The 26033-nt window shown below is 39.7% G+C and overlaps 1 protein-coding gene across 10 annotated transcripts in view; it reads left to right on the top strand.

The window, feature by feature from the left end:
• LOC122971463 (SRC kinase signaling inhibitor 1-like) overlaps positions 1-26033 on the top strand; it is a 123034-nt gene that overhangs the window by 47441 nt on the left and 49560 nt on the right. For 8 of the 10 annotated variants that reach the window (XM_044338116.1, XM_044338115.1, XM_044338121.1 and 5 more), the window contains 2 exons: positions 5400-5710; positions 19118-19144. In XM_044338116.1, the coding sequence (XP_044194051.1) occupies positions 5423-5710; positions 19118-19144 (315 nt within the window). In that variant the 5' untranslated portion in view covers positions 5400-5422. Of the gene's footprint in view, positions 1-5399; positions 5711-10454; positions 10938-19117; positions 19145-26033 lie in introns of those variants that run through there. The other 2 variants (XM_044338119.1, XM_044338122.1) reach the window with 2 other exon arrangements.

Genomic DNA, 26033 nt, shown 5'->3' with positions numbered 1-26033 from the left:
TAACATTGGACCACAGCTTCTGTCTCATGGTTAATTCAAGGACCACTATAGAAAGGACGATATACACTATGCAGTATCATACATGCAGCCATCAGCAGTGTGCGTACTCTGTTCTCCTGCATCCACCCTCCGACAAACCACCTTCGCTTCCAAATCAAACACTCAAGAAGAAAATAATTTGAAGTCAATCTGAGTTGAGGCACAGACGAGTATAAATGATTAGACCTCAGCCCGATGAAACCATAAAACTAACAAATGGCCTCTGTCAGACCCCGGCCAACAGTGGCTGGGGTTGTACCACCATCACACACACACACACTCTCAGCCTTGTAATGAGAAATGTTTGGACGTGGTCGTCAGCAGCCTTTTGGACTGTGTCCCGGACAGCTGAAATATGGTATCAGTGGCACAATGACCATCACTCACTTGGTTTTTAGTCTCCCCTCAGCTATAATGAACACAGAATAATGAATCATGTGGATAGGCCAGCATGGTGCATTTTACAAGTGTGTGTGACTGTGAGAGGGACGAACACACATTTTATTTTATGTGTTTGAGTTATTAACACCTGGAGACAGTGATTGAAACTGCAGATTTTTTCCGCATTAGGTTCAGGTTATAATTTTGACACAAGTTTGTAATTAAATTGTTTCAGTATGCCTGAGTTTTAGCCACCAGATGACCCTTACAAGTGGTGTAGAGTAGCATTATTCAGGCTTATTCACATGTTTGCAGGCGGTATTCGTGTGCAAAAGTGCCCACGTACACACGAGTGAAGCTGAAATCTTCCTGATGGCGACAACATCACGGTTAAAGATTCAACAGTGCGAGTTAAATATGAAAATTAAAAGGTAATTCATCAGCTGGACTAGTAGCGCTGTTAGCAGTGGCAGAGCTATAATAACAGAGGGGGAGCCAGGAGCAAACTGGGAGGAGGTGGCAGCCCATTAACTACCACCAGGAGCAATAATGACATGGTGGAGTTAAGAGGAAAAAAAACAAAAGACACAAGACATGTAATATTCGCTGGTTTGGGCTTTGTGTGCAGTAAGAGCCTCAAGTCGAGTATATACAAAGAAGATTAGAGTAGACATTCAAGGCCAGAATAGGTTAGTATGAAATAAACAGATTTAAGTATGTAAAGTGTTACATGTCAAGAGACGCTATTATTTAAAAAAAAGTGACTCTAGGAGCAAAGTTGAATTATTTAAATCTGTGATCAAAAAATGTCCCAAAAACATAGGAAGCAACATCCTCTTTATACACAAGCCACAGGTCCAAACAACCAATCAAAAAAAAAGGACTCAAATCACACCTGACACAGTTAGAGAAGGATTTATTTTAATAGTCAGTCAGATCCTTTATGATTTGCTCCCAAGGGAACACTTCATGAACACTTATTATTACACTTTAATTTTCTAAAATTAAAAGCGTAATGAAAATGAAAACAGGATTTTTAAACCTCTTTCTACTTTTATTCGAATACAAATACAAATACAAATAATTTTGCTGCCTCAACAAATACAAATACAAATACTGGGCCCTCTGCTCATCCCTAGTCCAAACATCCATGAAAAACGAGTCTTGTGGTCTATAAAATGTCAGAAAATAGTGAAAAGTGTCGATCTCTGTTTCCCAAAGACAAGGATGCAACCTAAAACGTTTTGTTTTGTGTCAATCAACAATCTATAACCCAAAGATATCCAGTTTATTATCATATAGAACTAAGGAAATGTGAAAATATTCACATGTAAGAAGCTGGAACTTTCTTTAAAAGATTATAAATTATCAAAATAGTTGCCGATTAAGTTCCCATTGATTGAGTATTATCGACTAATCTTTGCAGCTCTATTGAAGACAAATACTAAAGCAATGGATTTATTCAAGAAATATTGAGTAGATACCCCAATATTACACAATATATGGGGCCAATATTTCATAGTTTAATAATAAAGACAAATGAGGAATATCTATGCTAGACAAAAAGGTAATAATCTATCAATTATTAGTGAGCTCCCACTGAGCAAGATGTCATTTAGTTCATAGTTGAGGGAAAATCTAATGAGACTGTAGGACAGATGTTTTTTGCAGACATCATCACAGTAGTTTTTAAGAAGACCTGAACAGTAAAACCCAGCAGGTATTGCATCAGATGACCAGCAGCGCTTCTCATGGTAAAATATAGCTTCTCTTTGTCCCACATACCCCCCCCCCCCCCACATTGTAGGGGTTTGCTTGAGGCTTCACATAAATTAAAGTGACAAGCCCTTGTCTAGATGTTCCCTCCGTCTGTCCCAGTGCCCCTCTCTGTTTTATAACTCTCATCCCCCCCCCCCCCCTACCATGGATACACACCAGCATGCAGCTTCACTCCTTTCAGAATATTTACATCTGTGACCAACTCAAACACCTCTTCTTCTATCGCTGAGCGAGACTTTGCCGCCGCCGCAAATATTGCTGTTGTTAGGCTGAATCCTCAAAGGAGCAACATCTCAGCTTCTCGGGAGCGAATAAAAACGAATGTATGTTGTTCATGCTGCTGTTATTTAAAATGAAATGAATGAAACTCTGTTTGGTGAAAAACCTTTGATTTCATTTTGCACCCCCGCACATCTGAAAACAAAGCTACTCTCTTGCTTTTTATAAATATGCCGCATAGATGTATCCACGTATACATGCAATTCAAGAGCCAGTTTCTCATTAGATAATTAAATATATCAATGGCAATAAAGTCTAGTGCTCACCCAGTGCAATGTGCTGTTATTATATGCTGTAAGTGTATAGTGTATGCTGTAACTTGTTGTGCACGTTTTATCAAGTTTCTTAACTTCAAACTAATGAGTTTAAGGTCTTGCTTCAGTGCTTCTTATAGGACCTTTATTGCACAGATCAATAATGACTGTAGACTCTTTCTGCCGAACACTACAGGTCATGTAATTAATAGTTTGCAGCTAAAAGAAACAACCAACACAAATGTGAATGGGAAATAAGAAGCTTGTTGTACACAGCATGTGAGAGCATACGCTATATTTACTGTGTCTGTGTGTCTATACGTACATTATTTCTATTCTAGTTATAACTGTGTAGTGAAGGTTAAGTACCTGAGAAGTGTCTCTGATGTCAGTGTCTTATCTGCTGTATTCTAGACCAAGAAAATTAATTTAAAGACACTGATGATGTCAAAAAAGTAATTAAATATATAGGTATCATGACATGTCTTTTTTCATATCATCTGCTTACTTTTTATACTGCAACATAGAAAGTACAAACCTTCAGAAAGTTCTTCAAAAATTACTTTTAGTTCAGAAACTTTTTCAGAAACAATTAAAGATATTAATGCTTTCCAAAAGTCTACTTTAATCTACAAGATAGAATTCAGTCTTATTTTCAACCAAATTCAACAGTCAGTCGTCTAATCTGCACTAACACTATGGACTATTACAGAGTTCAGAAAGCTGTGCTTGAAAACAGGGTTTTTTATCTCTTACTGTATGTTTGTACCTGTAAATTCTGTGCTGCAACCTTGCACATATTCATACGTACAGGCTGAACATTTCAGTGTCTGCCTGCAAATCTGTTTTGCAGGTCTGTGCATTCAATTACAGGCTACAAGCCTGTATTCACAACCTGTGAGGTAAAATTACCAGAGCGGGTCTGTGTGTGCACGCATACACTGTTGACATGTTTACTGTGTGTTCTGGTTTTGTACACTGAGCTTTGTAAGGAGTGGCTTCACATTCAACTTCTGACCAATCAGCTTCTTTATATGAAGAAGGTAATAAAGTCCTACAGAGCATGTAAAAAACACAAATAATTTAGTGATTTTTATGTTTCAACCTATAGAACAGAAAGCTCTTCAGGGGGTTTTATCCTCTCGCTGCAGGTTCCTTTCCACTGTCATTTCAATCTGTCATTTGTATGATTTTAATTTGTGCAAATAAGTAAAGCTTTTTCTGTAACTGATCAGTTCCCTTAATTGATCACATTTCCTGATACACCCTCACCAAGTTGGCTGTGCTTTATATGTCAGTGGTCACAAGGGGGCAGTAAACCATTCCCCATACAAGAGGACATCTTTTCCGTTCATGTCACTGCTCCTTGAATGATTTTGACACATATGTGAGACAGCTCTGCTGTCATAAGCTGTAACAACAGGGGATGTTGCTGTTCAACTGTTTTTTTTTTCTTTCCTCAGGGTTTCCAGAGTAGTTGCAATTGTTGGAATAGACAGATGTTACAGCTGTTCTCACAGGGGGTTTATTGCTAGAGGTGTGTTTGTGTTTTTGTATTGTCCTCATATGCGTGTGTGTTTGTGTAGAGAACAATAGGACTGTGTCACTGTGCGTGTATGCGTGTTTAGGGAGAAACAAGAGACAAACAAGGAGAACAGTGTTCTTTCTAGACATTAATATACTGTGCAAGGATGCTCAAGGACAGAATCAGTGCAGGGATGTTATTGCTGGAGCATTGTTGTCACACTCTCACTGCTGCTCACTTCACATGCCTCAAGGTCTAACCTATTAACTCCTGTGTGTTTACACAATACAGTGTGCTGTATTAGCACTTAACTTATCTCTTATTTACAGTGTAATGAACAAGTTAAAGCACCACAACACATCTGGTTATCCATTCTATCTCCTCTTGACTATAAATCATGTATACTTAACATTATTGCTGACCATTTTTTTATGTTTCTACATTGATTTTCCATCTTTCAGGCGGCCATTGCTTCTGTTTGTTTCAGTAAGCTATGGAAATGAACTTGCAGTGACTTGAAGCCCGCTGCTATGTGTAATCCATCACAATGAACAATTTGTTGCCTTGAGTGTTTATTCGGGAGACTTTAAATTGTCGTGGTTGCAAGCAGGAACCATTTCCACTCCTCGGAGGTGCATTTTATGATGCTTTGAGAATTTATATTTATCTGTCAAAAAGCTCTGCATTGAATCAAATCTAAGAGACAAACAATAAGCAAACAGGGTTGTTAAAAAGATATAATGTGAGTTTGGTTGTATCTTGGATTAAAAATGTTGCTGTTCGGCAGTCGATTTTAATCTTAAGGGGATATTTGCTATTCTCATAAACTTCTTCTCTTGAAAGTCCTGCTCTGACTACAACTAAATGTTATTTTTTAGTTGTTGGAATATTGTCTAATGTTGTGTGTCCTCCTGTAACTGTTACTGTTAATGTAAAACAGGCACAATGTTATGTTATTTTCCAATAAACTCACTATAATAAACCTGCTATAAACTCAAATATTTTGATATTTTATCATCTGATATGACATAGTTGATATATGTTATAGTTATCTCACTGCTAACTCCTCCACTTCTTATCCGGCCCTCTCTCTTGTCTTTAAATCCTCCCCCCCGCCCCCCGTCCCTACACCCCCACTGCAGGTCGAGAGAAGAGAAAGGGTCCCATGATCTCTGCCGGTGATGCCGAGTTCCCGCGGGATTACCACACCCTGGCTGCCGGCGGCGGCGGCCGCGGGGCCCGGCGGTTCCCCGACAACAGCAACGGGGGGTTCACGTCATCCTCGCTGGACCGCCGGCACAACTCCGTGGCCGCCAAGAGCCTGGAGGCCCTGAACAGCATCCACAAGGCCGACATCGAGCGCCAACGAGACGCCCTCATGGATCTCCAGAAAAACAAGTACTCCAACAGCCCCGGCAGCATGTCGCAAGGCTCTGCCGCTGCTGGACGACAGGTAACTTCACAGTCCTGCAGCTGAGATGCTCTAATGTTTTGACATGGTAACATGAGTATTATTACAACTGAACCACTGGTGGTCGACTCCACACAACAAGCAACATACAATATCTCACACTCAGTCAGTTATTTTCCATAAAAACAGATCATTGGATTATTTTGATTATTTCCTCTCTTGAGAGCCAGAAGATATGTAGGACACCCCTGCAGCATTCCTTAATGTATGTATGTATGATGATATTGTTTATCATGGTGAGCACAAAGATTAGTTATTATTCATTATCAAAAATAAACTACAGTTTATGCATGGTTTGTTTGACAGTTAGTCACTACACAGTCCTTTGGGAATATAAAGAGAAAAAAACCGATGCACGCTGATGGTTTTATCATTTAAACTGGCAACAAGGTGTCAGTCTGAACTGGCAATATACAGGATAATACATCATATAAGCTGTTATTATCATAGAAATACTGACGCTAAAACAAATAAAATATAAACTGTGTGTATAATAGACACACTAAGACAGTAAAGGATCAAACTGAGTCTTTTTATGCTTCATTATCCTGACTTTATGATGGAGTTTCATCATTCAGATATTAGCTTCGTTGGCAGCGAGGTGATGCTTTTGGTCGTTGTTTGTCTGTCTGCATTTTTTATGTTTCTATCCACCAGTTTTTAAGTGAATTTTGAATATGTGCATAACAAGAGCTGAGTGGAAGTGTCTGAAATTTAAAAAAGAAGGAAAAACATTGCAAAAAAAAAAAATGTTTATACTTGGATGTGATAAAGGCTGTTGTGAAACAAATGTCTCAAATACAGACAATCGCACATTCCTGGTGGATTACTTTGTAACTTGAACACTGAATTTCTACTGTTTATGCTGCAATCATCACAAAAAAAGATAAAACGATTACTGCGGTGAAAACTTTCCACATTTCAATTCCAGATCAGGGTTCTTGCTGCACGTCAGACTTTCACAATCACAGTAGTGACTGAGTAAAAAGCACAATAGTGCTAGTTGTAGGTAGGAGATTTTACCACGCCATTCATAATGTGGTAACTCTCCTTTAATATCTCAGACCATTGTGGGTATGAAGTTAAATAAATAAATCAGGACTATTTATGGTTATTAGTTGGAGTTTTTATGATTTCTGCACCAGTTTTTTAAAGTATCTTGATTTGTCAGGTATTTAATTTGTTGGATTAGCTGAAAAAACACATCTGTATGTTTATTCTATCCATCCTAAAATGTTTTAAATTGACTTTCCAGAAAATGTACCTCAACAGGATATAAATCAATATTACAATATAAAATCACATATACTGTAATAGATGATTTTATCCATGTTGTCCACTCCTACACTGGACACATGTGGATCAGAGGAGACAAATTAATTCATTAAAAAACACAAATTGATTTGTGGTTGGAAGCAACAATAAAAGTTTATGATGTACCTGAATAACTGATGCTTGATTCTTGAATATATTTGCATAAAGGTTGTTAATGGAAAGCTCAGAAATTCACTTAAAACCTGTAAAACATTCAAATGGAAACGTAACTATTGTTAGCAGGATATATCAAAAACCTCAATAGAATTCAATCCACTGTAAAGAGCCACACTGTTAGCTAAATCCTAATGGTGTGAAAATTGGTATTTTTTGAAAATGCACTCTCATATTTGAATAATCTTGCAGATACTCAAAGATGGTCTATAACTAGACGTGGTTAGATGCGGATCCAGACACACATTTCTATACAATAACAAATCTAGATGAGAGTGCAGCCTTGAGGGAGATATGAGCTCTCTGAGTGCTTTTTATTTCCACATGTGAACATTTTCTTCCTGGGGTACAATAACAGCACATTGGTAGACTTGGAAACCCACACAAGCACATTATGTGGCGAGATGCCTCCGGGGCATTACACACACACACACAAACACACACACACACACACACACACACACACACACACACACACACACACAGACACAGTGGAGGTATTTTCACAACCAGCTCGCTGGGTCAGTAATGGGCACTTTTTTTATTGTTTATTCTCTGGCATACGGAGGAAAGGATTTAACCGAGACAGTGAGAAAAATGTCAGAATGTGAAATATTAAACTCTTCACTCCATCAAATCCTTTACCTCTCTGCTGTCTCTGCTGTTCATATTCTCTCTTTCATTCTGCCATCAATCACCACAGGCTCTGACTTGATACCTGAGACAGATGGTCACAACAGAACAGGCTGCTTCAGCTTCTCTCTGTGTTGCTCAAAGGAATAGTTTTGGAAAAAAATATGTTTATTTGCTTTCTTTTACCAGAGTGAGGCGAACTCATGTCTGTGCATTTTTAATTATGAAGCTGAGTCAGGATGTGTTTAGCCTAGCTTAGCATGAAGACTGTGGAAAAAGACACCGACTAATACCTCTGAGGCTGCATCTCAGCAGCAACAGTAAGCTGTAAGCATCGATAGGTTTCATCAGAGTGATTAACTGATATTTAATCAATACACAAACTAGAGCGCGTTGGTAGACAACAGTTTATCCGTCCATGGCGAGTCCCTGAACACAGGTTTTGGTGTCTGATGTTAGAGTTGTAATCAGACTCAATTTCCATTTTGTTTTCATTATTTAGTCTGAAGTTCAGATTTCCTCTGAAAACAGCTGCCTGCTTCTGGAAATGATGCTGATGAGAGCGGCGAGAGTGAAAACAGTGAAGATGCTGCCAACAATGAGCTGAAAGATGTTAAAATGCTCAGTAGAGCTGAAGGGGAAACTGCAGAGTCAGCTGATAATTCTGTTGGTTTGTCATTACAAGCTAAATCTTTCACATACATGTGATCATTGGATCCTTTTTTTATGATGAAAAATATAGATCTTGAGCTTTAACATTTTTGGTTGGTCAAAGAAATGTTGTTTACCGATTTCAAGAGCTTTAATTTCTATAAGTACAGCAACCTGAACAGCTGCATTGATCTCTGCTTGTTGTCAGTTATTTTGAAGACGACTCCATTCTTAGGAATAGGTCAAAACTCCAGCAACACTTGTAGAATAATCTCTCTCTATATAGCACTTTATAAAAAGTCTTTTTTAAACGAAAATGTTTTTAAAGTATGCCACATCAAATATAGTAATCAGTACCACCTCTTAGTTGCACTTTTCTGGTTTATGGACCAGATATGGTGTCACCCATGTCCCTTACTGGACACTCCCCTCACCTCTCTGCCAGTATGAAGCCACATGATCATATAACCTACTAGGGGGGTGCCCGAATACAAATACGTTATTCAGCAAAGCACAAATAGTGTTTTTGTTTTTGTTTTTTGTTTTTTTACAAATATTTGTTTCATACAAATTATTTGTTTTTGGGAAGGAAAAAAAAACATGTCAAATAACAGCACACAGGTCGGTTACATCACTGTCTCTCTGTTACGTCCATCAGCAGTTCTCAACGAGGGGAGTCACATCCATCTGCTACATGACGCACATTTCCTAATTTGGACATCACTTCCGGAGTTGGGAGTGTTCCCCCGAGGGATAAAGCTGAGCTACTGGCACATGCAAAGTCCTCCCGAGGGACTCTCCATAACCTGTTGTTCCACTTCTCCTTTCCACAATGTTAGGTTGCAAAAAATAGGCAATAAATGAAAATTGTAAAGCAATAATCACCTTTAATGTTCTTCCCTACACATTAAACGGTGTGCTTTTCATTTTTAAGCCTGTCTGTTATTCAAATACAAATACAAATACAAATAATTTCCTGCCTTAACAAATACAGATACAAATACAAATAATACTGGGCCCTCTGCACATCCCTATAACCTACCCATCTCTGTTGGTGCCCCACTGGCTGATATGTGTGTAGATGTATATGATTGGTTGTCCTTTATATTTTTTTACCTATTTGAATTTTTTTCTGCTTCATACCTACCCTATTTAAACCCTGATGAAGGCCACGAGCCGAAACACTTTGGTCTAAAAAATAAAGTTGTTCTACATTCTACAAGTGTCGCTGGAGTTTTGACCTCTTTAGACTTTCTTCCCTTCTCCGTGCACTTTGGAAGTAGGTGCCAGAGTTGTGCCAGAAACCCTTTCTCTGACCCCATTCTTGATGCCATAAAGTTCTGATTGGGTCGGTTGTTTTCCCAGCCAGGGACCCAGCGGTCAGCGAGCACAACGCCAGAACTATTTTAATCGACGGAAGAAACTGTGATTTGGGCATCGATTTAGAGGTCTGGAACCAGGAGAACATGACATTTCTGTCCATGTACGGATAAATCAAACAAAATATGTGCTAATTAGAGATTTTAGAGGTGTTGGTCGGTATTATTTTTTACTTTAAAGAGTCAGACTAGCTGCTTCCACTCTTTATGCTGAGACTCCAGCTCTGTACTTAACACAGACATGACATTAATATTTATCTTCTCATCTCGCTAAAGGAAAGAAAGCAAACACATTCCCCCAAAATGTTGAGCTATTCCTTTAAGTCTGTCTCCCTTCTTGGTTCTCCCTCCAAACATTAGTCAGCTCTCTCTCTCTCTCTCTCTCTCTCTCCCCTCTCATCTCACCCGTCAAACTCCTCCTTCCTCTCCTCCCACTCTTTGCTTTCCATGTGCTGTGTCTATTTACCCACACGAGACCATCTATCTCCTGATGGAAAAGGGTGGACAGAGAGAGAGAGAGAGAGAGCGAGAGAGAGAGATAGATAGAAACAGGTGGAGTCTGCTGTCGTCATGGTAACCCACCGTTTCCCATATAAGGCAACTGAGTGATATCATATGGTTGGCAATTTGGGCTTTGGAGGGAGGCACACGCTGTACTGAGTGAGAGGCAACAGCAGCGGGAGAGAGAACGAGCGACAGGGAGAGAGAGAAGGAAGGAGGGAGGTTTTTTTTTTTAGCGTTTATGTCGGGGACGAGGGGCGAGAGAGAGTGGCAGAGGAAGTGAGAGAGAGAGAGAGAGAGAGAGAGAGAGAGAGAGGGAACAGGAGGAAGAGGAGGAGGGGCAGGAAGAGATGCTAACTGCCTCTTAGGCGCTACTACGGGTACCAGCGAGGGGGGACTCTAGCAGATCCTCAGGGCGCGGGAAAGACACCGAGCCGCAGTGAAAAAAAAAGATTTAAAAAAAAAAAAAAAAAAATGGACAGGGGGGAGGAGGAAGAGGGAGGCGTGTGGAGCGGGAGGATGCACCAGGCGGCCGATGTGCTCATTAAGTAGCAACGGTAAACTCTCTCTATCTCCCTGTCCTTGCATCCTCAGCTGAGACATTTCGCCGTCGCTCTGTGACTCTGCCATGACTGCGTGTGATGCTTCTGTCGCTGTGTGAGAGATGAACGAGCAGAGGCTGATGGAGTGATGTAAAGTGCAGGATTATGTGTGTGTGTGTGTGTGTGTGTGTGTCTTCTTAATGTATGTAGAGGCAGGTGTGTGTTTAGTACATATGATGTACAGACAAGTAGACCTGATGAGCACACAACTCATCTCATCCTCTGTTGCTGTTTTAATGTGAGTGTGTATAACTAAGTGTGTGTGTGTGTGGTTTTTTTTTTAGGGGAGGGTCCGTTTCCTCCCGTGCAGTCAGGTGTTGTCCAGGTGTGTCTGTGCTGCCGCAGTGATGTGTGTTGCTCACGCACTGCATGTATGTGAGTGGTGCACATGTATGTGTGTGGCAGCCTGTGTCAGGGTGAGAGGAAACACGGGGAGAAAAAAAAATGTTTGTGAACGCAATTAAAACTGTGTGAGTGAATGCACATGTGTTGGTATGTGTGTGTGTGTGTGTGTGTTTAGGGGGGCTGGAGAGGAAGGAAGACAGACTCTGTAAGTGAGAGGAAAGGGAAAAAAAAAAAAAAAGAGGGTGGGTACAAAGATGGCTACTTGGCATGCAGGTCAGGCATGCATGTCTCTCTGCTCATCCCTCTCTCTCTCTTGCTTTTTCTCTTTTTCTTTTCCCCTTCTTTCTCCCCCTCTTCTCTCATAAGCCCTGTCTGTATCTGTGCATATGTGCACCTTGGGATTTCAGCTCAAGTGATTGAGAAATATTGCAGGCAGTAATCACTGAGTCACGGTGCATAGGGGGCCTGTTTGTGTTAGATGAGACAGGTTTTATGTTCTAAAAAATGTCCGCTTGTTGGTGCATTAAATTATTTGTGGAGTGACTTGGCGGTAGATTTTGCCATTTCCAATTTAAGGTGAATAAATGAAGCGGGTGGGTGATTACACAGTGCGCAGCGCTGTGAATGGTGAGATATATTAGGGATTATAACACAGTGGGTGCTTGACGTTCAGAATTATCAGCTGTTTGTTTCTGTCTCAATAGTTCTGACAGGAACCTGTGAGAAGGGTGATAATATAAACGCATTTTTCCCAGCTGTCAACTCGGAATGACAAAGCCGCAGCTTGCGAGTGCTTCAAAGTTACAGGAGGTTACAGAGGTTGTTGGCTCTGTATCTTGAGAAATTAAAACTGACGGGATTCTTATTCTTTTGCAAGGTTTAGGCAAAAAACTAAACTGGTGAGAAATTAATGCAAATAGGGCATTTATTTATTGGAAACTGTCAATTATAGGAAGGCAAATGGTCAGTCTGCAGAAGTTCAGAAAAATGTCAAACCTCGTGCGTCAAAATCTTTTACAATATGTCAGAAAGCAGAATATGATGACAAATTAAAGGAAAAAACAACTATAATTGTCTTAGTGTGATGTTGGACCACCAGAACAGTTTAAGTGCTCCTTGGCATTGATACTACAGCCTCTGAACTCTTCTGGAGGGATGAACACCAATCTTCCAAAAGATATTCCCTCATTTGGTGTTTTGATGATGGTGGTGGAGAGCGCTGTCTAAGACGTTGGTCCAAAATCTCCCATAGGCGTTCAACTGGGTTGAGATCTGGTGACTGTGAAGGCCGTAGTATATGATTCATTTTCATACTCATCAAACCATTCAGTGAATTGGAGAATTGTCATCCTGCAGGAGACCACTTCCATCAGGATAGAAATGTTTCATCATAGGATAAAGGTGATCACTCAGAACTACTTGGCATTGATTTGTAGTGACCCTTCCCTCTAAGGGGACAAGTGGGCCCAGACCATGCCAGTAAAATGCCCCCCAGAGCATAACAGATCCCCCACTGTAGGGGTCAAGCATTCAGGCCTGTATTGTTCTCTTGGCATTTGCCTCACATCCACTCGCCCACTTGTAGAGAATATGGTGAAGGATGACTCATCTGACTATATCACTTTTTTTTCTCTGTAGACTAATGCTTATGGTTTTTGTACCACTGAACTCTCAAATGTGCACTCGTCTTTGTAATGAGGGGTTTTTGCACTGCAATGCTACTATAATATTCCTACATAATTGTTGACAGACTGTTGTTGCTGACAGTCTGATCACGTCCTGCATTGACATTCTCAGTCACCTGAGGAAGAGTTGCTCTTAAGTTTGTCCTTACATATCACACTAATGCATCATGGCCATCAAATGTGCGCTGTTGTCCATGATTTCCAACCCTATTTGCTAACGTCTTCCCCATAGATCTAAATGCAGATTTCACTTTAGTCACTGGTCCTATTGTGACTGAAGCTCCTGCCTTCCGAGCCCCAACAATGAAACCTCTTTCAAAGTCATTTAGATATTTCTCTCTTGCCTTCTTGATACAAAATCAGAATAAACTGCGCCCGCTCAGCATTTAAATACATGCCACAGAGCGTGATTGGATGTTAATTGCTTAATTGTACCATGCAGTGCACCTGTGTAGAAGCATCTGCATTCGTTATGTTTCTCCACTCATTTATTCAGGTTTTTGCTTTAATCTGTAATCCGTCTGTTTATTTCTGTTGCCCTTCTGTCTGTAACTTACCTGTTGCAGACTAATGCATAGACTTTCATAACTACACCATAGCTAGAAGCACTTGTACAAACAGATTTTTTTTCTTAAGTGGCACATATGAGTTATTTAAGAGAATTTGTGGTATTTGTTAATTTCTCGCAATTAGAATTATGTTAGTATGAACAAAATTTATTCCAGAGCTGTCGTACGAGTCATGAACAGATGATCTGACTTTCTTAATCTGAGTGAATTTAGTTTAAATATAATATGATACTCTGTTCAGCGTATTATCATCATCATGGCTGCCAATTTGAGTTTTGTTAGTTTTCGATTTGAAATGTTACAGATTCAGAGGCGTTGATTATGCTAATTATCTAATCTGAGGAACGTTGACTTCCTGGTGCAGATAAGAAAGTTTATTGAATCTCAGTTGGAATATTTGTTTGAGCAAATCTGACAGAAGCAAGAACGAGAAGTTTAGGATGAGAATACGGAAATGTTCTTGCATGAGGCTCAATCTCCGTTAAAGAGAGGGAGACATTGAGGAAGAGAAAAAGAAAACAAAACAGTATCACACGTCCTCGTTCGGCTTTATCAACAAATTGCCAATTTTCATTAGAGTCATCAAACCCTCCTAATTAAACTCTCTTTAATGAATCATTTCTTCAGTGTCGTTCTGCAGGGATTTCAGCGCAAGATCAGCCAGAATTATCTATAACTTGCACATCTGTGTCAGAACAGACAGTCAAAAGTAACAAAAATAGTTAAAAAAAAGGCCTGAATAGATTGAAATATGGCTCAGTATTATTGTTATGTAGCATGATGGTGTAAGATGTTAAGGAAACTGTAACATAAACGTAAAATAAACAGAAGCTTGATTATTTTGTTTCGGTTGTAGCGCAGTCGAGGTTAGTTTGGACACCGGTCTTTGGACGGGGGCCTACAAACCACACGGAGCTCCAAAATCTGGGTCACATCAGCCCACAGGGTTGTCGGTCTTTCTTTCCCAAAGTGTGTTTCTTCTATCCTGCTTCCTCTACTCCATATTCAAAAGAAAGTGAGATGAATTTCAGAAGTTTCTACTGAGATTTCCGGAGAGAGAGAGCGGAGGAAATATTGGGGATCCAGGCAGCTCCCAGAACAGCTGCTCAGACACATTAATTAAGAGTTCCACCTATGCCTTAGTTTAATTATGGAGGGAATATGTATTTTCAGAAGCTCTCACAGTGTATGTGGTGGAATTTAAGCAACATTAACACACCTATGCTCTCCTTTTAAGGGCGAGACTTAAAAGTGCAAGTCAGTGTTTGACAGTGGTTTGACACTTTTTGCTAAAATGGTTGCGAAGCATTTGTTGTGACATTTATTTGAGGATTTGTTGACGCTCTTTGGTTCAAGACACTGCAACCAAACAACAGCTGAGAGTGAAACGGTGGCTTGCAAACAATCCACTCGCATCCCTTCAACATTTTTTTATACGAGTTTTACATGATAAATGTTTTTTGGTTGCCACAAGAAAAAAAAAGTGTTGCGAAACTATGATTCTTAGTATAGAGGGCATCAGTTCTCTCTAAATGTGATGGGTCAGACTCAGAGGTTTCTTTGTGATAATGTAGACTGTAGTTGGTGGTTGGAGAACTTCTCAGCTGCTCCTCACTTCCGTCCCTTTCTTTTCATACTGATAAGCTCACGATGGAGCTTCATCGTTTGTTCCTTTAACCTTTTATTTGTCATCATGTGTCAGATGTGATATCAGACTCTGCTACGAGGCAAATTGGCCGCGATGAGATCTATACATCATTCGATTACCGTTGACTCAACCTCTAACAGATGTCTGCATTCATTCAAATACTGTAGACAGATCTGTTGTCAGGCTATCGACAGTACATAAGTTATATTCATACCTGACATAAGCTGTGATGTATAGAAGCAGCCATCTTGTTATAAATAGGAGCAGCCAGATCCAAACATCCTCTTCTTTCCAGAGGCGAATCCCGCACCATCATGTCTGGTTAATTGATTGGTTTTAAGATTACTGTTGCCTCTTGTTTTGAAGCATAGATCTTTGATAAAAACAGACTCAGGGTGTTTTTATTTGTCAATATCAGGCTAGTTTTGTATTTTAGCTTTGCACATCTTCAATTAGATCATGAAATTATGACGTGCCTACAACATCAGACATTACTGACATAATTTGAACGGGCAGTAATGATGAGTGGTGTAGAGTTATTACTGCTGTTGATAATGAAACTTTAAAGGGGACATATCATGCTATTTTCATCCTGTTATGATATCAGATGTTAAACATGGTTAAAGTTCTAAAACTTGAGGTGACAGTTTGTAAAAATGAAAAGTCAAAAGGCCAAGTTTCAGCCTGTTCTGAACGCTTCGTTTGCAGTGTTTTTTTTTTTATACTTTCCCATCTCGTCAAGCATAAACAGCCGTCTGTTTTGCAATCTTTGTTGCTGAGGTTACTGGTATTGTTCACTCTGATATTTCAGATCTGATTCTGGCTCGAACATGTACGGATGTATATGACAAGTTGACATTTCGAGCAAAGAATGAGACTGCTGCTGTAGTTTGTTTATGTAGCCTCTGAAGCTTCCTGAGGCTGACCAATCAGAACAGAGGGGGCTCATCGGGAGGCAGGTCTTAAAGAGACAGGGGCTAAAACAGCCTGTTTCAGACAGAGGCTGAACCGAGGGGCTGCTTAAAGCCAGGTTAAGATAAATAAGGAGTTTTTCACTGTAAATCATGCAAAGATATTCTAGTTGACCCCCAGAATATAAATATGGACCTGGAAATGTGCATGATATGTGCCCTTTAACTACAAAATCAAATTGTTAATAGAAGTGTCAGTTGTCATTGACGGTATCATCTTGCTGCTTTAACATGAAGGACCACAATGGAAACAATTTGTCCAATAGTTTGGTTCATGGCCATACCTAGATACAGTCTCACTGAGCTGCAGGCATGGCTGTAGATTCACAGTCTTTAGTCTTTTTATAATGCATCTGGATCTGCATCAAAGTACACATAGTGAAGAGAATCATTGGACGCAATTATTTTTTTTTATTCAAATGGTGCAGTAAGTTCAGTAGTTCACAAAACTGTGAAATATCTTGTAATGATAATTAAACCGTTGACAGGTCTTAGAGATATTTTGCTAAATAAACAAATGGGGCTGAAAACTAAACTAAACTAAAGTAGAAAGAAATCTGAAGAATAACTGCATTGCACACTACAATAAAGCCTTGTATGGGCCACGCAAGGCCACCTCTCTTGGAGTACAGCCTTCCATTATGTCTCTTTCACACCTTTTTTTTCTCACTGGTGTCAGGATTTAAAGACTCTGAATGGAAGCATGCAGAGACCTTGTGTTCAGATCCACTTCAATACATTCATTGAAGATGAGTGGAAATCACTCAGGAAATAGTGTTGCTGCTTTCAGTTTTACACAAGATAACCTTTCATTCAGGAGAAATTGAAAGAATCTGGAGCAGGTTGCAAACCAGTCATGACAAAAGGTGAACCTGAAAGTGCAACATAGTTTAAGGGTATGTGGATGAAACCACAAGCATTAATCTGCTGCTCTAACAGCCTCCACTCCTCCGGTTTCAGACTTTCCACCAGATCTCTGAATCTGGCTGCAGGGATTTGCTCTTGTTCAGCCACAAGAGCATTAGTGAGATCCAACACTGATGTCGGGTGATGAGTCCTGACTCGTAATCGGTGTTCCGTTTCATCCCAAAGGTGGTGGATTGGATTGAGGTCAGGGCTCTGTCTGTGCAGGCCAGTCAAGTTGGGGAAAAAACATTCCCTTTGAACCTGGCTGTCACAAAATATCATTGTACTGTCTGCTTAAGCATTAAGATTTACCTTCATTGACCGATTATAAGCGTTACTTTCCTAGCTACCGCAGTCAATAATTGGTGATTTCTTTAAATCAGGGAAAGTGTCACAAGGGCTTCAGGATGGTGATACTTTATTTGAAGATAATTGATAAGTATGTGAGAAGCCCAATCATCTCACAGTGAAGGCTGTTCAGCTTCCTGCTGCATGATAAACTTACAAAACAACACTGCTCCTGCTCCTCTCTGTAGCTTATAATGTTTGTAAGCATTAAAAAATTCACTCGATATTTAAGAACTTCCATTAAAAGACCAAAAAACAACAATGAACTGATCTACTAACAAGTATTGTCTGTATATCCAAAGCCTGATACATGTTATTCCTCTGTTGTTGTCCAAAAACAAATCAATCAAAAACACGATGGCATGACATATTACCATAAACACACACTGTAGTTTTTATTCTGACTCAATCCCACACACACCATCCTGCTGTTGCACATAATCACTGGTTCACCGAATGTGGATTAATCTGCAACTGAAAACAGTCTCAAACAAATGCACTTTTTCCTCCTGTTTGAGTAACGTTTGCTAAAATCTACAGTGCCCAGCTGTTGTATGAAACTATATATTTGTGACCTGTTTTTCAAAGATTTACATCTGGCTGAAAGCCACAGGCTGGATAAGTTGGAAATATAGAGAGAATGGCGAACTCATTGTCGGTTTTGGCGTTTTTTATGGGATTTGCATATTGCCAGCTTTATCCTTTAATGTAGGCATTTGGCAGCTGAGGCATTAGAAAGGAAATAAGTTTGAGTTTATGCTGAATATATTAAGGAAAAGGGTCAGTGCTTTGAATCAGTCAATCATAACAAACCAAACCATGAAAAACAGCCCCAAACCAAAAGTATACAAGTATATGAATAGTGTTGTCCACATACTTTTGGCCACAAAGTGGATGAACATATTAATTACGGGGCATCAACCGAATGTCACGGATGAGCACGCATGCAGCTTCAGTCGCTGTATCTTAAAGAATCAGAGGAACATTGACCTGAATGTTGGCTTCCTCCCAGATAAAGTGAAAATGGCAGCGTCTTAATCCAGTGTCTGTGCATCGCTTTAATCCCGCTGCTGGGTCCACGCCAGCCAACTCTGCATTTAGGGAGAGTGTGAGGCTGAATTTAGGAGGCTGCCTGCATCATTAGTGTGTTAGAAGTCACTGTAAACATTTGATTAACTGCCGAGAAGCAATTACAAGCAATTAAAGTCCTATTATGATGGCAGTGAAGGACAACGTAAATTAATCTGGCTATCATCACAATAATTAGCCTATCATTTTCTCACCGAGCTTAATGTATAAAAAAGTAGACCATTCATCGGTTTGTTTGCTTAAGCTTTGCTGTGATTTGTGGGTCATTTTAAGCATAGTGGTGTAGATGTTTCGGGGAGTACCGCACTCGCTGCTTAAAATAACGTAACCATTGAAGCTCTTACACTTTATTAGTCACACTTTGTGGTATCACTTACATATCTCCACATGGGAGTTCAGTGACAAAGCATTTTCCTCTCAGTGCTGTTTCTATCCAGTCTTTTATACTGTGGTGTTTTGCAGCTTAACACATGAGCAAAATGTCTCACACTCGGTCTTTTTTCCCCTTCTTTTACCCTCCCCGTCCCTTTTCTGTCTCCTTTGCTCTTTGTTTTTCTCCCCCCATCCCTCCTAGCAACAACCAAACTACTGGAGCTTCAAGGTCAGTGCCAATATTGTGTTTGTGTTTCAGCGTAAATCTGTGCCTCTGTGTGGATTTGTCTCTAATAGGATAACTCTCCATTGTGTCTTTGCATGCCCGCTTGCCTCTTCTCCATCGCATTTAGTGTTGGTCACATGTTGGCACACACATTTTGTGTTTAACTCTGCACCAAGGTTGGATTGCTCTTGTACTGCATGCTGTGACATTTCTGTCTCAGCAAGTTAACCGAATTCTTGACTACAAATGGAGATTAACCAGTGGCAGGCAGGAAAATCCCCCTTTTTTGTGTCTTGGGGTTAGTGTAAATGCTGTTTGAATTGGGTAACATTTCTGTCCAACTGACTACTGTTACAGTACTAATAACTCAGTACAGCCACTTTCTAATGACTGTACTCATAGTGTGGTTATTGTAATTATTGAACAAAATATGCTGGTTTCCTGCACAAAGTTTAGTTTAGCCAGAAAGCTGCTGATTGTAGCTCAGATTTCTGTTGCTGTTTCCAAAATCCTGTCTATAAAGTAGCTGTACAGAGCTCATCGTAACCTGTTTCCAGACCTCTGGATCACTGCCCACATCTCCAATCTTGTCAGTGATTCAAATAGGTCTGATATTATGCTCATTGACTACTGTTTCCCTGGTTGTAAAAAGTATACTAAGCCAATCAGAGCTTTGTAGGTGGGATGCACAATGGGAACATTATCGTCATGTGCCAGAATGAGATTGATGCAGGTGTGCAGGTTGTTGCAAGTCAGCTTACATAAAAAAAACAACAATGCTTAAATTGACATATTTCTTTGTTTGCTGTGGAAAAAGTTAACTGCTCCTAGCAATCACTACCACAGCTTCTGTGTCGACTCTATAATTACGTTGTTGGGATGAATATGTCACTCATGATTGATTGTTTGGATGACTGAAACAAGATTAAATAATGCTCTCTTACCAAACAGAAATGTGCTAACATAATTATGATCTGAATAAAAAAAGAAATGGCCAAGTCTGATTATCATGCTGAGCTCAGCAAGTGTTCAGTCATGCTAGCAGTAATGGTCATTGGGTTGTTTGGTCCACCATTTGAGTCCAGACTCAAATATCTCAACAACTCTCAGACATATTTCCATTAAACTTTGCACAAACTTTCATGGCCCTGAGAAGCTGAAATACTAGTGACTTTGGTGATTTTGTGTCCTTTCCTCTAGCGCCACCACTAGCTCAAATGTTTCACTTATCCTGTGAAATATCTCAAAATGTTCTTGATAAGTAGGATCAAAGTTTTGTACAAACATTCATGGTTCCCAGACGACGAATCCTAAAGACTTTGATGATCTGCTGACATTTCCTCCAGTGCTACCATGAGGTTGACATTTCTGGTTTTGAGTGATCTGTCTCAACAACTGTTGGTTGAATTGCCATGAAATTTGGTGCAGACGTTCATTTCTCTCACAGGATGAATTGTGATGCCTGACGTTTCGTCTAGCGCCATCATCCATTTCTTCCCCCAAGTACTGCATATGCTTGCTGTGCAATATGTACATTTTTTACTCCAATTCAAGCACAGCAGAGGTGTTAAGTTGTACTTACTTTGCCTCACTTGCAAGTTTGACTGCTTTCAGCCTTCAGGGCAGTTACACCTGGTTTATTTGATTAGCTAAAGAAGAGCTTCTGAGCAGTCCCAAGTGTAGTTATGTGAGACAGCTGTGAAAGTGATGTGTGTGTCAGTGGTGAAAGATTATCCATGCCCTCTTATTTCTTACGGTAATATTAATGTAATCCATACTGTATGACAACGTTTACTTTACCTAGTGACAGAAAATACGGGAGATGGGATTAGCTGACGTGAAGCAAACAAACCTGAGCCAAATTTTAAGCCCACGTTGTTGCAAACACATGGTCTGCCTCCAGGATTTTTTTGAACCACTCGGGTACCTCTGATGGTGTGCCCACATTGAATCAAAATGAAACCTAATTTTCAGTTGGAGTCAGATTTTTTTTTACTAAGCACTGGCAAGGCTGGGATGTAAATAGTGTGAAATGTGAAATGCACAAGTTAATCTGAAAATGGGGCCATTAGTGGTCATCAGTCAGTGCCAGCTTCAAGTTATCTCTTTTTAATAGTTTGTGGTTACAGCTTTAGCTTTACTGACTGGTTTCAAGTTTCCAAACTGCAGAGCTTGAATCTATTTATGTGAAAATAGTAACGCAAACAGAATTTGCTGAGTGAGTCCACACCAGGTGTGTTTGGACTACATTTAGTAAAGTCAGGAGTGTTTACTCCTTCAGTTGTGTTATTTGGGCATGTGAGAGATTTTGAGTGTGAACCAATTAACCGGCAAGCTGCTGTGTGGTTTATTACCAGTGAGAATGTAATCCTACCAATTACAGGGGGGAATGTATGTTTGTTTGTCATGGCTGGTCTGTGTGGTTTTATGGGTATACGGAGTATAATGAGCATCTGAGCTCATGTGAATTTGTTTATGGAGTCGGTTCATCCAACTGATGAGAAAATGCATATTTTCAATGTACTTGTTACTCTGGAGGATCCACAGTCCTAACTGTCAACCATTTTCATGGGGACTATTTCTTTGCTAGAAAGTAGTTCCTGTGAAAATGTATAATTCAAAACCAGAGCAAATGAAACCAAAAGTATCTGTGTGGCTAAATACCACTACAGGTATGTGAGAATTTATGTAATCTGTATTCAACAATCCTTTAAAAATAAAAAAAAATAATTAAATATTTTCAACTGGCTCAGTTAAGAGAAGCAAAATGTGGATTTCAACCTAAAATGTAATATCAGTGTTTCCCTCTCAGCTTAACAAACTAATACCAAGGCTCAGTTGTGAGCAACAAATTGCCACACTGCATCATTAGACTTTAGTACATTAAGCTCATTGAACAGACCCTTCTGACCCTTACCTCACTGTAGCGTGAGGAAGATTGTAGTGTTGTGCATCTGCAGACCTTGAGCACTTACCGCAGCTTACATCATCTTAAACCATAAAATTACTTGATATTCTGGATTCTTGCATGCTCATTGCTGATGCAGCGAATATAAACACTGCCAAGGATTCTCTGAAACGGAACAATAGAAGTGCTGCTTCTGTAGAATCAAATGAAACACAACATGATTCATAGATATTTTACAGTTTGCACTATTAAAATGTTAAAATATTAACATATATTGGATACAGTGATGTATCTTATTCCTCTGTGCCATAGAGCTCCATTAGAAACACATCAATGAGTCACACTGTTCCACTGGGTGACATGTTTCTTCATTACCATGAACATAGACTGTAGTTTATTTATAACATATAAGCATCTCGCTGAATAAGGTTACAAATTTAAACATTTAAGCATTTTAACAGCTATCCAAATAACAGGCTAGTGACTAAGTAAGCTAAGTAAAAATGTAAGATGACGCTACACCAATAAAAAATCTATGCAGTTAAATTTAAAAGCATTAAATATACATAAAAGGATGAAAAAGTATCAATTAATAAATCTTTTTATACTGTGGGTTTTCATAAAACAGTTACAGAGCTGGCTAACCTGTAAAGCTAGCACCCTAAACGTGTATTAATACCACAGCTGAAAATAGTCCCAGTTTCCTCTTGTTTGAGTAACACCCACTAAAAACTACAGTGACAAGCTGCTGTAGGAAATCACTGAGCCCTTTTTAAAAAATTAAACAACATATTTGACAACTATTTTATTTTTTCAGTAGGAACAAATGAATTCTGAGCTGAGCGTCACAGACAGAGTAGAGAAGTTATAAAGTATTGAGAGACGGACTAACATATTGTTGTCGTTGGTCTTTTCATCTGATTTTTTAACGATTTACAGGTTTATATTTTTAATCTGGGACTCTCTAATATCTTTGCATGATTTACAGTTTAAAAAACTAAATTTTAACTCATACTGGGAACATATTCTGCACATTTCCAGGTCCATATTTATATTCTGGGGGTCAACTAGAATATCTTTGCATGATTTACAGTTAAAAACTCCTTATTTATCTTATACTGGTTCTTTATGCAGCCCCTCAGTTCAGCCTCCATCTGAAACAGGCCGGTTTAGCTCCTGTCTCTTTTAGGCCCCCCTCCTGATGAGCCCACTCTGTTCTGATTGGCCAGCTTCAGGAAGCTGCCCCTCGGGAAACTACTTCAACAAACCCTGAAACAAACTAGTAGCAGGATTTCACTACTTTTTCTCGTTCTTTACTAGAAATGTCAACCTCTCTAATCCAGTACCAGTTCGAGCCAAAATCCAAGAGTGGACAAGGCAACCAAAACAAAAACATTAGCAACAAAGGCTACGAAACAGACTGCTGTTTATGGGCATGCGAGCCGACATCAGCTCACCAGCAAGGTAGAAAAAACCATTGCAAACGAAGCGTGCAGAGCAGGATGAAGCCCTGGGTTTTGACTTGCAGGGGACATTTCTATATACAGATGGGTGACAAATTCAAGGAAAAACCAACATGATGTGTTTCAGTAAGGAGTCAGTCCAGCCTCCAGAACAGCTTCAGCACTCCTCGCCAAGTCTGTGGAACTCTATTGAAGGGATGAACAACATTCCTCCACAAGATATTTTTGCATTTATATATACAACCTTTATTTTATCAGGTAATCTCACTGAAATTGCAAGAGAGACCGGAGTATAGCAGATAGAAAAAAAAAACAAACATAGCCAGACGTAACAAAGGTCATGTGTTCCTTTTCGTGATATACAGTAGCAGCAATTTTCTCAGTGCCTTCTCAGTTTAGCTGGTGACACACACACACACACACTCGCTGGCTTTTTTTCAATTCACCCCATTTGTTGCTGGTCTGCAGCTCGTACAGGATTGGTTATCGCTCCCCTTCCTCTCAGGGAGTCGGGGAGTCTCGCCTCCTCTTCTGATGCAATAGAAACCCCTGCAGCAGTGCACTGCTGTGCTCATGTGTGTGAGGGTGTGTGTGTGTTTAATACCGTAGTCCCCCCGCTGCTCCGCTTTGATGTTTCATTGGTTTGCCAGCTCACTAAATGCACACACAGGCATGGCTGATACCCACATTGCAAAAACACATCATAGATTAGCAAACAATTATGTTAGACACAGGCACGCAGGCATTTCCATGCACACATGGACTTCCAATGCAGTGGTCATGGAAACTGTAAATATGGATGAAATGTGTGTGTGTGTATATTTACACACATTTCCCTCTCGCATGTTCCCCAACATCCTCAAACCAAACAAAAAGAAGGGATTGTGAGCTTGCCCATGGGGGTGAACATAGATTCATACACCAGCCTGCTGCTGTTGCTGTTGCCACTGACAGTGTCAAAAACACAATGGAGCCGAGTGCTGCATAATTATCTCCTTTTCATTGCTCCCAGCCTCACTTATACAAATATTAATACTCCATTTTTGCGTCTCTTGTGCTCTTGTCTTTTTGTCTGGAGTGGCCAAAGTAATCACGGTCTATTGTCTTCGCTCTTCGCCTCAGTGCTGAATTTGGATGAATGTACCATACTGTGGGTTTAAACTTGGGAAAGGGGATCCTATTGAAGTTGCCTCCAGTTTTCCAATTATTCACCAGCCATCTTCATTTCCGAGGGCATTATAATGGAGCCTATTGCTTGTGAGATTTTTTCTTGTTTGTTAATGTAACCATAGTGACAAAGCAGATAGAGGGTTAATTAAAGGGGGGTATCACTGGGTTGTAGTTTGTAAGGGGTATCCTCTCTCCTTATAATGTAATATACCATCATACACAGTACTGCTTTACATTACACATTAACATATTATATCATAGCCAGGATAAGAGCTTTGTCTTCTTGACATGTAATACACAGAGGTGTGATGACTTAGAAATATGAGACAGATGATTGATCAGTGGCAGATTTAGAACGAGTATAATAGTTTTTTAAAGCAAAAAAGCCAAATATTTTGTAGCTTCAGCTTTCCAATTAAGAGGATTTGCAGCTTTCCTTTGTCTTTTGTAATAATAAACTTAATTTATTGGCTCGAACATAAGACGACTCTGACCATAAGATGAGCTCCGTACTTTCTGTACGGCTCAAACGACGTGTTTTAAAGGGCTCAGTTATTTCCTAAAACAGCTGGACACTGTAGCTTTTAACAGACATTACTCAAACAAGAGGAAACTATGCATTTGTTAGTGACTACTTTCAGCTGTTGGGAAAATTACACTAAGATACTATTTATCCAAGGAGAAGTGGGTCCCCATCATTGAAAAATTTCTCCTGTAAAAGTACATCAATGTAAGTTCTCTTCTTCACCTGTGACAGCAGTAATCCTTGACATATTAGTCCGCAGTTTGTTTCTGCAGTAAAGATGTCGAGAAACATTTCGGAATTATTCTCACTCATTATGAATTTATTTCCTCAGTGGCAGAAAAACACGATAAACAAGCCTTCAGAAACTCCTACAGGTTAAACTGAGGTAACCAAACACTTTTAGTGCTGACTGACTCTAACAGACTCACTATAAACAGACTTGAAGAAACCTGCTAGCCTAGCAACATTAAGACTACAAATAACCCATAATGCATCACTCTCTGTAGGAGCTGGTGTTACAGCACTACTCACATAACATGTAAACACGTAATTGTCTCCTCCTCAAATATACTAAGGTGATATCTTTAGTCTGGAAGTGTTGATCCAACAAAACAAGCAAACTCATACCATCATCGTCACTATTTTCTTACATTTTATGGACTAAACAGTTAATTAATTAATCAAGAAGATGCTGTGAATGAAAGTAATCATTAGCTGCAGCCTTAAGAGGATTGATTTTCCTGGTTTGTAATACAGTTGTATGCAAAAGTTTGGGCACCCCTTGACAAATAACATATTTTGGTGATTTTTTAACTGGAGAGATGT

The sequence above is a fragment of the Thunnus albacares genome, chromosome 20 (genome assembly GCF_914725855.1).
Source record: "Thunnus albacares chromosome 20, fThuAlb1.1, whole genome shotgun sequence".
In the NCBI taxonomy this organism is placed as follows: domain Eukaryota; kingdom Metazoa; phylum Chordata; class Actinopteri; order Scombriformes; family Scombridae; genus Thunnus; species Thunnus albacares.
Note: the sequence above shows the minus strand (reverse complement) of the source record. Positions and strands in the feature narration are given on the sequence as shown.